A 12,700-nucleotide genomic window follows, 5' to 3' on the forward strand; every position below is an offset into this window, starting at 1 on the left:
GAAGAGAAACCAGAGTATTATATCCAATTTTAGATATGTCTTTCAGGTTGTATCCCATCTTTCTAAATTGCTGACTCTCATTATTTGCTACCCACACAATTGTAAAAACCTATCTGGTCATTCAACAATTACCAACAAATAACTCTGTCATCCATACCTTCCAGCTTAGTGCATGCTCAATAAAAACATCTGTTATATTTCCAAAAAGAAGACAATAAATAAAAAAAGCAAACAACAAAATAAATATTAGGAAGTCCATTCCAGCATTAAAGTCAAACTAACAAACTATGGCTGCTTCTAGATGTCCAGCGAGAAGCAAGCTTCTTCTCAACTTATCTCTAGTCTGGCCTCTTTCTCTGCCTCTGCACCTTCCTCCATTTCTATGCAGAGTTTAGCTATACTGGACATCTCAAAGCTCCCGCTTTGCTGCAGGATCCTTCATGCCCCTCTGCTATTGTACATTCTGCTCACTCTTACTTCTCCTTGCTCTTGTCCTCTCACATCCTTTAGGTCTTTGCTAAAGCGTCAATTATTCTGAAAAGTTTTCACCTTCCACAGAAATGGACAGTGCCCTTACCCCATTACCTAGACATAACTGTGTGCATATATCTCATGTATCTATGTGCATATATAGCCAATAGCAGATTTATACTATGTTTCAGGGATTAGACAAGTTTTTTAAATAGAAGACTCAAACATTATCCTGTCCTGACCAAGGCCCCGTCTAATAGCACACCAAATTATTATTCTTTGCTTAATTGTCTATTACAGGAAATATATAACATGCCCTCTATGTCACCAATCCTTGGAAACAGTTAGTACAAATATAAATGAGACACAGTTCCTTCCCTAAAGGGGTTTATAGTCTCAATAGAGAGTTAACATGAATAAAAATAATGACATAAAGAACTGTGGTTAGTGTCATAAAAGCAAGGTGTGGACTCAACAATACATTACTGGCTTTTCTGTTCTTTTTGGGGTGTCTACTTGCAGCTGGGAACATCTGCTGATAACCTTCAGAGTTAAGCATCTATTTACATCCTAATAGGAAACCCACAGAATAACTTTAGAATATGAGTTCACCTGAGCTAAGAGATATGAGTGATGCTTTTAAACTGATAAACAAAATATATTGAAAGATAGAAGCATGGAACAGACTAACAAATTTCAGAGAGAAAGCAGGGGTTGAGGCGAGAGGGGAGCAATTAACAGGGGAACTTATATGCATACTAGAGGCCTGGTGCATGAATTCATGTACCAGTGGGGTCCCTTGGCCTGTCGGATTGGGCTGAAACTGGCTCTCTTACATCCCCTGAGGGGTCCCAGATTGCGAGAGGGTGCAAGCCAGGCTGAGGGACCCCACTGGTGCATGATAGGGGCCGGGGAGGGACACGGGAGGTTGATCAGTCAGGGAGGAACCTTGGGAGGGCTCCAGGGCATGTATGGCCCATCTCGCTCAGTCCTGATTGGCCAGACCCCAGCAGTAAGCTAACCTACCAGTCAGAGCATCTGCCCCCTGGTGGTTAGTGCACATCATAGCGACCAGTCAACTGGCTGACTCTCTGCCCCCTGGTGGTCAGTGCACATTATAGCAAGTGGTTGAGTGGCCTCAGTATATCATTAGCATATTATGCTTTGATTGGTTGAACGGCCAACTGATTAAGACACTTAGCATATTAGGCTTTTATTACATAGGATATGCATAGGCCATGGACACAGACAATAGTGTGGTAAAGGCCTGGGGTGGGGGCAGGTGCTGGGTGGAAGGGGTCAATGGGAAAAAACAAAAACAAAGGGGGACATCTGTAATACTTTCAACAATAAAGATACTTTATAAATAAATAAATAAACTCACTTAGCGAAATCCCCCACCATCTCCAACCTTTTGGTCCAACCATAAAATGCAATGTAGTTAGAGAACCATTTACCTACTATTGAAATAACAAAAGTGCTACTCCTCTGTGATGACTATAGGGCATGATTGCCAGACAACTTGATATGCTTCCAGTCAATACCTGGCTATTGACTGCCCAATGGGAGAAGCACTATATCAGGCTTAAGAGAAAAAAAAAATTGACATCCTCTTGCCAAGCTGAGAAGTGAGCTAAAAGGCATTATCAGGGTGTCACAGAGACTGCACTATGAAAGGGATTAGCAAAGGCTGAGAAATGGTGACTGTCATCAGGCAGAACTAGTGAGAAGATCAAGGAAAGTCCCACTCAACAGGAGACGCACGGATAATAGTAAGTACTTGTATCATGTATTGAATTCACTCACTGTGAGACTAATAATCAAATGCATTGTTACTGACACCAGATGTGTTTTAAGAAGTACTTGCTGAATGATAAAATAAGATTATGTGGAAACAATCTTATTCCTATTATACAAGTCATCAAAAAAACAAAACAAAACTTTGCTTTATCTGGAACACACCATGACAGTCAAAAATAATTTCCACTTCAATACGCAAATGCTTTAGTAAAAGTACATTTCAAACAGAGGAGGTAAAACAAGATGCCAGAAAATATTAATGAGAGTATAAACTATAGTAAGGTTTTAAGAAAGTAAATTGGTAATATGAATCAAGATCCTAAAAACTATTCATAATCTTTGACTCAATAATGCCATTTCTAAGACTAGTTCAAGAAAACAGTAAGACATGTGGGGTTAAAAATTAAGCACAAAGTGCTCCCTGGAAATGTTGATTATAATAACATATATTTGGAAAAAACACAGGGTCCCTCCCCTCAAAAGGCCAGAATATTAAAGTAATTAAATAAAAACAAAAGTCTCATTAAGTAGACTATTTATGATGCAGTCATTAAAGTGGGATTTATAGATATTTTCAAATAACATGTAAAAAACTGCTCATAAGAGAAAGTGTACTCAGATTCCCTTCCAGAAAAGTGCTTTATAGGGATCCAATTTGGGCTTCGGGAATAAATAAAGCTCTTCATTTTTCCTGTCTTGAGCCAGGCAAACATCAGCATCATCCCAGAACATAGCATATATACTCCCACCACCAGGTCCTGGCTCTTTCCAGTCTCTCCAGTTCTAATTTCAGCAGTTCTTCAAGTCCTAATGCATCTTACTTACTTCTGTGATGATTTCACAATTATCCTAGAACACAAATACGTCCTCATCACTGTCTTCTAGGATTGCATTGTCAATTAGGGTATCACAATATCATAGTGTGTCTATAACTATATGAAGAATATCATGAATGCCCTATCAATAAGTTCATGTACAGTGGTTTGCAAATATCTCGTGTGTTGGAGAAAGGAAATCAGATATAAGGCCTAAGGATCTGACATCTTCCACCATACTTACTCCTTTCGAGTCCCAGTTCCAGCACTTACTAGCTATGTGATCTAGAGAAAGTTATGTATCCTTTCTGGGCCTCAATGTGCTCATCTATAAAATAAATCTTCTATAATAATTAAAGTGTAATATGGAAGTAGATCAAATAGCCAAACAGCGAAACAACCATCCGGATGACCACACTATGACACCTACTGGTGCTGGGGCAGCCAAGGCGGGTGCGATGCGGTTGGTCGGGGGCCTGACCATCACCCATGATCACCCTGAATAGGGAGTCCCAGGCCACTGGCCAGTGGGACTATCAATCAATTGGAGGGCTCCATGATCACCCCAAAGAAGGAGGCACAAGCTACCCTGTGGTGGTGCTGTGGTGGGTAGGTGGGGCGTCCCTCTACAGGGGTGATCCATCATGAAGCCCCCGCTGGGTGGACAGAGCCTACCTCTTTGGGGTGATTGATCATGGTGCTCCTGGACTGTGAGAGGGCTTGGATACTTCTCTACCACTGAGTGCACAAATTTCGTACACTGGGCCTCTAGTATGGTAATAATGCCATCTCAGTTTATCACGTTGTAGACCAATCTGTGCATTATGCTCCCATAATAAAATAAAATAAAAATCATTCTTTCTATCTTAACTTGGATTTGTAATAAGGTGGACATGATATATTATGACCAAGTCATACCCTGAGTACTTAGAAGTTTGGCTTCAAGTACACACTTCTAAACTTGCACACTGTATAAAACCAATAACCATGGTAACTGTCTCTGGTGGTCTGATGGCCATGAACATTGGTTGGTTTTCCAGGGCTTGTGTTGAATGGCTAAAATTATTTTACCTTTCATTACTATTCTAGAGAATAGGATACAACTTAGATAAGAAAATTTTTAACCAAAAACAACTGACAGTCCTGATATAGTAGTGTTCAATGGAAGCCCATGGGAAACAATGATCTCATTCTTTCCTTATATGGGGAAGCTGCCACAGTTTGGATAAGAATTGCCCACATATTCATCATCATTTTCTTACAAAGGTGGTTTTGAACAAGGTGCATTTGTAAAGTAACCTAACTTGCATACCCAAGTTTTCAACTGTCATCAGATAATGTGGAAAGAATATTGAAATGGAATCATGATATATCAAGTTTCCACAGCAATCTAATGTGTCTAGACTCAGAATTCTCATTTTGTCATTTCTCAGAGAGTCCATTGGACACTTCTTCACCTCACCCAGATGTGGCATAAGAGCTAAAAAAGTTTATCCTATCTGTTTTCAGTCAGCCCCATTGGTTCACATTTACTGGAACAAACCAATAATGAAAAAAATTAAACTAACCCTGAAGAGCTTAAAAGGACAAAATACTAAGAGAACACTCAAGAAATTATCAATTTTAAAAATTCTGAAGACCTTATATTTACTTTTCTGATTGTAAATGATTGCTTTAAGAAAATATGCCTAACATACCAAGAACATTGTCATTTCCACAAGAGCAGAATATTGAACTTCCTTGTTTTGTTTTCATGAGGTGTCCTAGGTGATGTTTTCTTCCCTTTGGCAGCTTGTGTCTCTAATGCCCCACATGTGACTCACATGCTTGCTAACAGCATGAAGGCAAATTTGATGCACTTAGTTTACCAAGTGATTCAAAACAATGGTTCTTACCCAACTAGAGGTGGTGGGTGGCGGGGGTTTGTTAGAGGGAGGACACATTCTTGAATTGCACAGGCATCCAAAGTGTGCTTTTCCAACCTCAGAGTCACACAGATGCTCCTTTTTTGTCCTGGCAGGGTCTCCAGAAGGAAACATGGGGTTTTTAGTGTTACAGCCCACAGTGTAAGCACTGAGCAATTTCACAGGAAGGAGAATGGGAAGGTTTTAAATAAATGATATTGATAAGCTTAGTCTGCTGATTGTTCAGCTCATCAGCTTTACAGTGTTCCATCAATTTCATTTTCTTAAGCTAAAAAATTCTATTTTTAAGCTGGTGGATGGATAATATTAAAGTAGAATAGCATTCATAGGATGAACTCCTTAAAAGATTGTTAAATTACTTTAGAAAAAGTGAATAGAATAAACATTAAAATTAATAGAAATGCCGAAACTGGTTTGGCTCAGTGGATAGAGCATTGGTTTGTGGACTGAAAGGCCCCAGGTTCGATTCCGGTCAAGGGCATGTACCTGGGTTTGGGCACATCCCCAGTAGGAGATGTGCAGGAGGCAGCTGATTGATGTTTCTCTCTCTTCGATGTTTATAACTCTCTATCTCTCTCCCTTCCTCTCTGTGAAGAATCAATAAAATATATTAAAAAAAAAACTGATAGAAATGATGGCATGAATTTTTGTCAAAAATTAGGTAGCTTGAACTTACGTCTTTATCAGGGTTGAAACTGTACTGATGCTACATCATATTCAACTCTACCATGGCACAGGAACTTTGGACACTGGCCCTGCTTTTTAGCTCTACTGAACCCTCAGCTGCATATTTTCCAGGACTGGCTTAAAGACAATAGGACACTGGAAAAAGAGGATTATAATTCCATGCAAATAAAAACCACTCATTCTCCTGTGCCAGTCTTAGAAATTTACTTTTCTCCCACTAGTGATGGAGAAATTCCACCCACCCAATCCTCCAGCAAAAAAACTGCTTGCAGATTCAGTTTACTTTTCCATTTTTTCCTAACATAGTCCCACCACAAGTTCAGTTCAAGCTTTCTATTTGAAGCCTCCCAAACACTGACATATGGTCATCATACTTATCACCAATATGTTGGTTCTGCTGTGTCAGATCTCATGATAAGGTGGTGTTTCCTTCCCTCTTAAATTTAGGTGTGCCCATATGAATGTGAATAGAAGTCCTGTTATCCACTTACAGGTAGATTTAAAAAACTGGCATATGTTTCCCTGTGTTTCCTTCATGCCATGACAAAGTTCCAGAGAGGGAGCCTCTGTCAGCATCCCAGAATGCGACAATGTGAGCAAGAGCCCTCTGCCCATGTGAGGTGAGCATATCACACAGGGATGGCACAACTGCTGGCCACTTAGGCCACTGAGATGTTGGGTTGTTTATCACAGTACAACTCAGCCCACAAAGACAACACAGTTGACTTAATACCTCACCCCTATGCACCTCTATGCACCTGTGGCCTCTTGTCTTGCCTGTACCATAACATTTCCCAATCCTGTCTGTCTTCCTCATAGGCCATACATTCCATGAGGATATGGCTCATATCCATGTATCCTCCATGCCCACCCCAATGTTTGGCATATTGTATTATCTCAAGAAAAGCATGTTGAATGAATGAATGAATAACAAGTGCCTTCCCCATGCTGACTACATCATGAAGGTAATCTGGTGTTCCTGGAGTTTTTCCCATTCTATTGTGGAAACCACAAATCTACTCACGGTGATGGCAGGTGGGGCCAATGTAGCCCGTGTCACTGCAGTTACAATAGAAGGTGGTCCAGGACTGGGAACAGCTTCCTCCATGTTCACAGTAGTTTGGCAAGCACCTAGTAGGAGATAAAGCAGAGCATCCCAATCAGTAGGAATAAAGAGAAAAATAAATATCGACCTGCATGAATTAATAGAGTAAATCGGTCAGGTATACTTCTCTACGTAACCAGTCTTCAATCCATCAAAATAAAAACTGATTTACCGTAAGAAATGGGTGGAATTATTGGGCAATAAAAGCTTTGAGTTGATTTAGGTAATTAAGTTAAGGATTTCAACACTGGGACAAAATCTCATTGATTTGAAGTTACTATAAAGTAGTCAGAATCTGTAAGGCTTTTCATTTTCCACAGAACAAAATGTGCAAAGTTTGTAATTTCACATGTTGGAAAGGTTTTGCATTTTTAAAGAAAAGGGGAGATGTGCAGATAATTGTGGTCACTGACCCCACATTGCTCTTTTGGGGGTTAGTCAGGAATCTATTTTAAACCACTATTTTTAAAAAGCAACATGACATTTTAAAAGATGTACCTTCTCATTAAACATGCAAAAAAATTATATCATTGTTTAAAGTGCCAATATCACCCTTACAATAAGGCTCTTACTAGGTTATACTGAAAATAGTGTAACTATTCTAAAAAATTTTTTCACCATACGTGTTAAAAATTCTCTGAAACATTCACATAATTTGACCCAGTAATCACACTTAAATAGCTCTATCTTTAGGATATATTTTTAAATATGGAAATTATGCATGCTACTTATCATTATTCACAATGATGTCATGATGAATCAAGTTAAGTGTTCAAGATTAGAAAATTTCTTAGGAAAGTTGTAGCACATAAAATTAATGTGCTATCATAAAAGCTGCTACAAATGATGTTAGCAAATGGGATAATAATGGACTGGGACTGGGTTAAGTGGAAATTCCAGCTGTACAGCACGGCCACAACAAAATAAGAAAAACACTTTGTGTTGCAAAAATGATAGGAAAGCAAAGGTTAAGTGTCCCTTGGTCTAATGGGGGTGAAGACAATGTTTTATTTCATTTTTTTCGGAACGGAGATCTTGGACTTTAAGGTCACACATTCCTGAGTTTGATCCCAGCGCCAGGCATTTGCTACACAGTGCCTTTCGATAATTCTCTTCGCCTTTTATACATATGAATTAAAATCTTGACACTGCAGGTCCTGTTACTACTAAGAGATAAGCTGGCAGTGCATCATATTTGTAATGAATCAAATTAAGAGTAAAAACAATGATAAATACGGAAATCTTGAAAACCATATTTACAGTTAAAAAACATCCCTGGACTTAAAAGGGAGAGGGTGGAGCAATGAAGTAACAGAAGTGGTCTAATACAGTAAAAGCATTTATTGTGTAGCCACTGAGCGTGTGATTACCTTAAATGCCCTGTATAGGTAAGGAACCCTCTAGCAGTGATTGTTTCAAAGCCCAGAAACTAATATCCCTGCATATGTTCAGACGCATTATTAGAAAAATTCTGCTCAGCACAGCATACACTCAATTGTGCTGACAGGGCTTATGTTTGGGGAGAGCTTATTGGTAACCCCTTGGTATCCAGCTATGGCTTAAAGAACAGGGGGAAAAATAGGGTCCAGTAATTTTGCTATGGAATATATCCACAAATCCAAACAATGAGTGAATAAAAAAACCAAAAAAGTGATCCCTTTCCTGCACCAAATGTTACCCTTCTTCTTGATTTTTACTTCCAGCTCCAGGTCTTGGTGGAAAATAAAAGAAACACGCTTGCCACTGAGATAAACCAGAGTCCTTACCTCCCATGAACCTTGTGCTGTGGCAAGTTACATAAGCAAGGGGCTCTGCCTCTGGGTGTGCCCTGATGGAGTGCCTGGCAGCTAGCCTATAGATGCCCACCCGCAACATACCTTTCTCTTGCACCCTATACTTCCCTGTTCCTAAATATTGCTTCTTTTGCAGTTTATATTTCTCCATAGTTTCTCCTCTGAAGCTGTCAAATTTGACATGTCCTCTCTATACCCTGTCTCACCCCATTCCCCCTCACTCCTCCACCCCAAACACACACACACACAGTCACACACACACACACACACACACACACACACAGATTTAAAGAAGGGAAGCTGAGCAAAGCCAGGCCAGTAGGTTCTTATCCTACAACTCAAGGCCTGGTGCATGAAATCATGCACCAGTTGGGTCCCTAGGACTGGCCAGCGATCAGGGCAGATCTGTGGGTTGATCAGTGGGGTCTTTGGGAGCCCACAGCTGGCACCTGCCTTGGCCGGGCCTGGCACTGCCCGCTCTCCGGCCCCACCCACACTGCTGCCATGGCTGCCTCCCTCTGCTAGGTGGCTAGCGGGAGATTGAGGGGGCCCCTGCTGGTACCTGCCTGGTGGTCAGTGCATGTCACAGCGACCGGGTGTTCTGCAGGTCGTTCCACCGTTCGTTCAATTTGCATATTAAGCTTTTTTTTATATAGGATTCTTTTGGTTTTGGCATAAAAAAAGTTCAGATCAGCCTCTTTTTGGTGGGTGCAACTATGAAATGGAAAACTCAGAAGTTCTCAGTAGCAATGTTTCACCTATGAGAAGATAGCTTTTCTTCAGTGAGAGATTGAGAAAGAGAAAGAGAGAGAGAAAGAACAGGTGCAGCTTATGTGGCTGGTTCCTCTTATTCCCAAAATTTGGTTGTACCCCTGAACATTTTGAGGGCTGGCTGTTTCATCTATATTAGGTTCTGTGAGATTCCCCAAGATCTTTTCAGGAAAACCCCATTTCATGCAGGCCAGCTCAAGTTGGAATTCTGTTATTTTATTCTAACCGGGATATATATATAGACATCCTTCTCGCAATCCGGGAATGCTGGCTCACCTGCCTGCCTGCCTGATTTCCCCTAACCACTCTGCCTGCTGGCCTGTTTGCCCCCAACCGCTATCCCCCACCAGCCTGCTTGTCTCCAACTGCCCCCCCAAAAACCAGCCTGATCACCTTCAACTGCCTCTCCTGCCGGCCTGCACTCCACCACCTGCCCTCCCTGCCAGCCGGCTAGTCCCCAACTGTCCTCCTGCAGGCCTGCTCACCCCCAACTGCCCCTCCCCGCCAGCCTGATCCCCCCCCAACTGACTTCCACTGATGGCCTGTTCACCCCCAATACCCCCCCGCAGCAGCCTGATCACCCACAACTGCCCTCCCCTCTTGGCCCCTAACCACCTCTACCTTGGCCCTGCCACCATGGCTTTGTCCAGAATAATGTCCGGAAGGTCCTCTGGAAGGTCTCCCAGTCTAATTAGCATATTACCCTTTTATTAGTATAGATAGAGACCTGGTATACGGGTGGGGGCTTGCTGGTTTGCCCTGAAGGGTGTCCCAGATCAGGTTGGGGGCTCCCTTGGTGGGGGCAGGGTAGCCTGGGCAAGGGGCTTGTGGTGGTTTTCAGGTGAGCCACACCCCCATGGGGTGAGGGTTTGGGCTGGGTGAGGGGCTGAGGGCTGTTTTCAAGCTGGCCACACCCCCTTCAAGATGGGGGTCCCCACTGGGGTGCCTGGCTAGTCTGGGTCAGGGGATGATGCTGTTTGCAGGCTGACCATACCCCTCAGCAGTGACCCCCACCCCATGGGGGTGTGGCAAGCCTGGGTAAGGGGCTGAGGGCCACTTTCAGGCCCCTCCCTTGGCGGCCAGCCCGGGTGACCCAAGCCTCCCACACTCTCAGACTGGCTCCATGGCCCCCGCCCACAGGCCCCTCCTTCAGAGGCTGGCCAGGGCGGGCAGGAAGCTTGGCTTCCTCTGTCGCCCAGGGCCACCTAAGTGCACTTGCTCTGGCCTGCTCTGTGGCCGTTGCCCACAGGCCCCACCTTCATCTGCCAGCCCAGGTGTGTGGGAAGCTTGGCTTCCTCCATCGCCGGGGTGACCCAAGCCTCCCGCCCACTCAGGCTGGCTCCGTGGCCGCCGCCATCTTTGTCCAGTTAATTTGCACATTCTGTCCTGATTGGCTGTGGGGCATTGCAGAGGTATGGTCTATTTACATATTTGTCTATTATTAGTGTAGATTTTATTGATTTCAGAGAAGAAAGGAGAGGGAGAGATAGAAACACCAATGATGAGAGAGAATCATTGATTGGATGCCTTCTGCACACCCCACACTGGGAATCCAGCCCACAACCTGGGTATGTGCCCTAACCAGGAATTTGACCTTGACATCCTGCTTTATAGGTCGATGCTCAACCACTGAACCAAACTGGCCACTGGCCAGACCAGAGTCTTTTTTTAAAAATCCTCACCTGAGGATATTTTTCCATTGATTTTTAGAGAGAGTAGAAGGGAGGGAGGGGAGAGAGAGAGGAACATCAATGTGAGAAGGACACATCAATTGGCTGGCCCTCCTATAGGCCCTAACAGGGACCAGTGATCAAACCTGCAAGACAGATAAGTGCCTTTCACTGGGAATAGAAATTGAGACTCTTTGTCCTGCAGTCTGACATTCTAACCACAGAGAAACACCAGCCACAGTTCATCTCACAGAGTTTTACCATTTTGTAAATCAGCATTCTATAAACACAAAAAGAAATAAAAACATTTTCAGTATAAACCCATTCTTTCTTTAGAGTATTTTGAAACTCATGATTGTCAAATCCAGTTGGGCATGCAGGAGGAGGGATCTTGGGGGAATGTAAGAAATATTTTGAGCACTTTGAGCACATCTTTAATAAGCCTCACACAGGCCTTTGTATTGACATATTAATAAACTCATTTTAGCCCTGCTGGTGTTGACTGAGCATCAACCTATGAACGAGGAAGTCACGGTTGATTCTTGGTCAGGGCACATGCTTGGTTTTCGGGCTCGGTCCCCAGTGTGGGGCATGCAGAAGGCAGCCAATCAATGATTCTCTCTCATCACCGATGTTTCTCCCTCTCTCTTCATTCCTCTCTGAAATCATTACAAATATATTTAAAATATAAATAAACTCAGTTTATCAATGAAAATGTTTGCTAGAAATTCATGTCTTTTATGGTCACTCAAAAACAAACAAACAAACAAACCCAACAATGATGTATTCCAGTAGGGAAAATGAATAAATGAATACTTGTTTATGGGAAAACCTAATATCCCTAAAATGACAAAAAAAAAAAAAAATTACTATGGGGCTGCCTCAGAGCTTGACTCACTCTGTTCAATACACACTGTGATTGGGAGAACTCATCTGTAAAGTAGTCACTCAAAATAAAAGATGCATAACCCCATTTTCCTTCTTTAAAAAGGGCAGTTTCATGTGTATAATTTTCATATTCTTTAAACAGTTCATTTTAGCTGGTATTTTGTGTCTTTTTCTCCTATTTGGTTTGAACTGAGCACTGAAGCCATGAACTCAGAAAGAGACTATTGCCGAGCTACCAAAGGGAAAGGCCTGCAGTAGCCGGGGGACAGTCAGTCTCAAACGCAGGGTGCTTAATTCAAACTGCTCGAGATGCTCACGCTGAGCCCTTCTTCTACAATCCTAAACAGATTGCATACCTGGCTGGGTCTGAGTGGATGTGCCATCTCTTGTTGTGCAATGTTTAACAAAGAAAGTATTCAGCTGAACACACAGCTCCTTTGCACTGCTCAGGGGCGCACACACGCTAGTACAGTATGTGTGCCAGGGAAGCTCAGAGGGCGGGCCCCCTGGAAGCTGTCCACCTGTGTAAATGTACAGCGTGCATTCTGAAGGGAGAGGAAAGAAGGTGTTGAAGCAAAGGTTGAAAAGGGTTAGGAATGGAAGGAGAAATAAAAACAAAAATCAATACAACAGGGACAAAAGTTATATACACATTTTATGTAAGAATTTATAAATTTCCTCCAAACCAGCATTCTTCCAAAAGAGAAGGACCATTGGGGACAATGGAGGTAAGAGAAGAAGTGGGAAGCAGAGCTGTCCACAGAGGCCCCTGGCC

At 42.5% G+C, this 12,700-nt stretch overlaps 1 protein-coding gene across 1 annotated transcript in view; it reads right to left on the reverse strand.

Annotated features, from left to right (window-relative positions):
- CNTNAP5 (contactin associated protein family member 5) overlaps positions 1–12,700 on the reverse strand; it is an 865,111-nt gene that overhangs the window by 346,809 nt on the left and 505,602 nt on the right. Inside the window, 1 exon segment of the mRNA XM_081095918.1 lies at positions 6,723–6,829. Within this exon segment, the coding sequence (XP_080952044.1) occupies positions 6,723–6,829 (107 nt within the window).

This window comes from Myotis nattereri (genome assembly GCF_964212035.1).
Source record: "Myotis nattereri genome assembly, chromosome: 7".
Classification (NCBI taxonomy): Eukaryota; Metazoa; Chordata; class Mammalia; order Chiroptera; family Vespertilionidae; genus Myotis; species Myotis nattereri.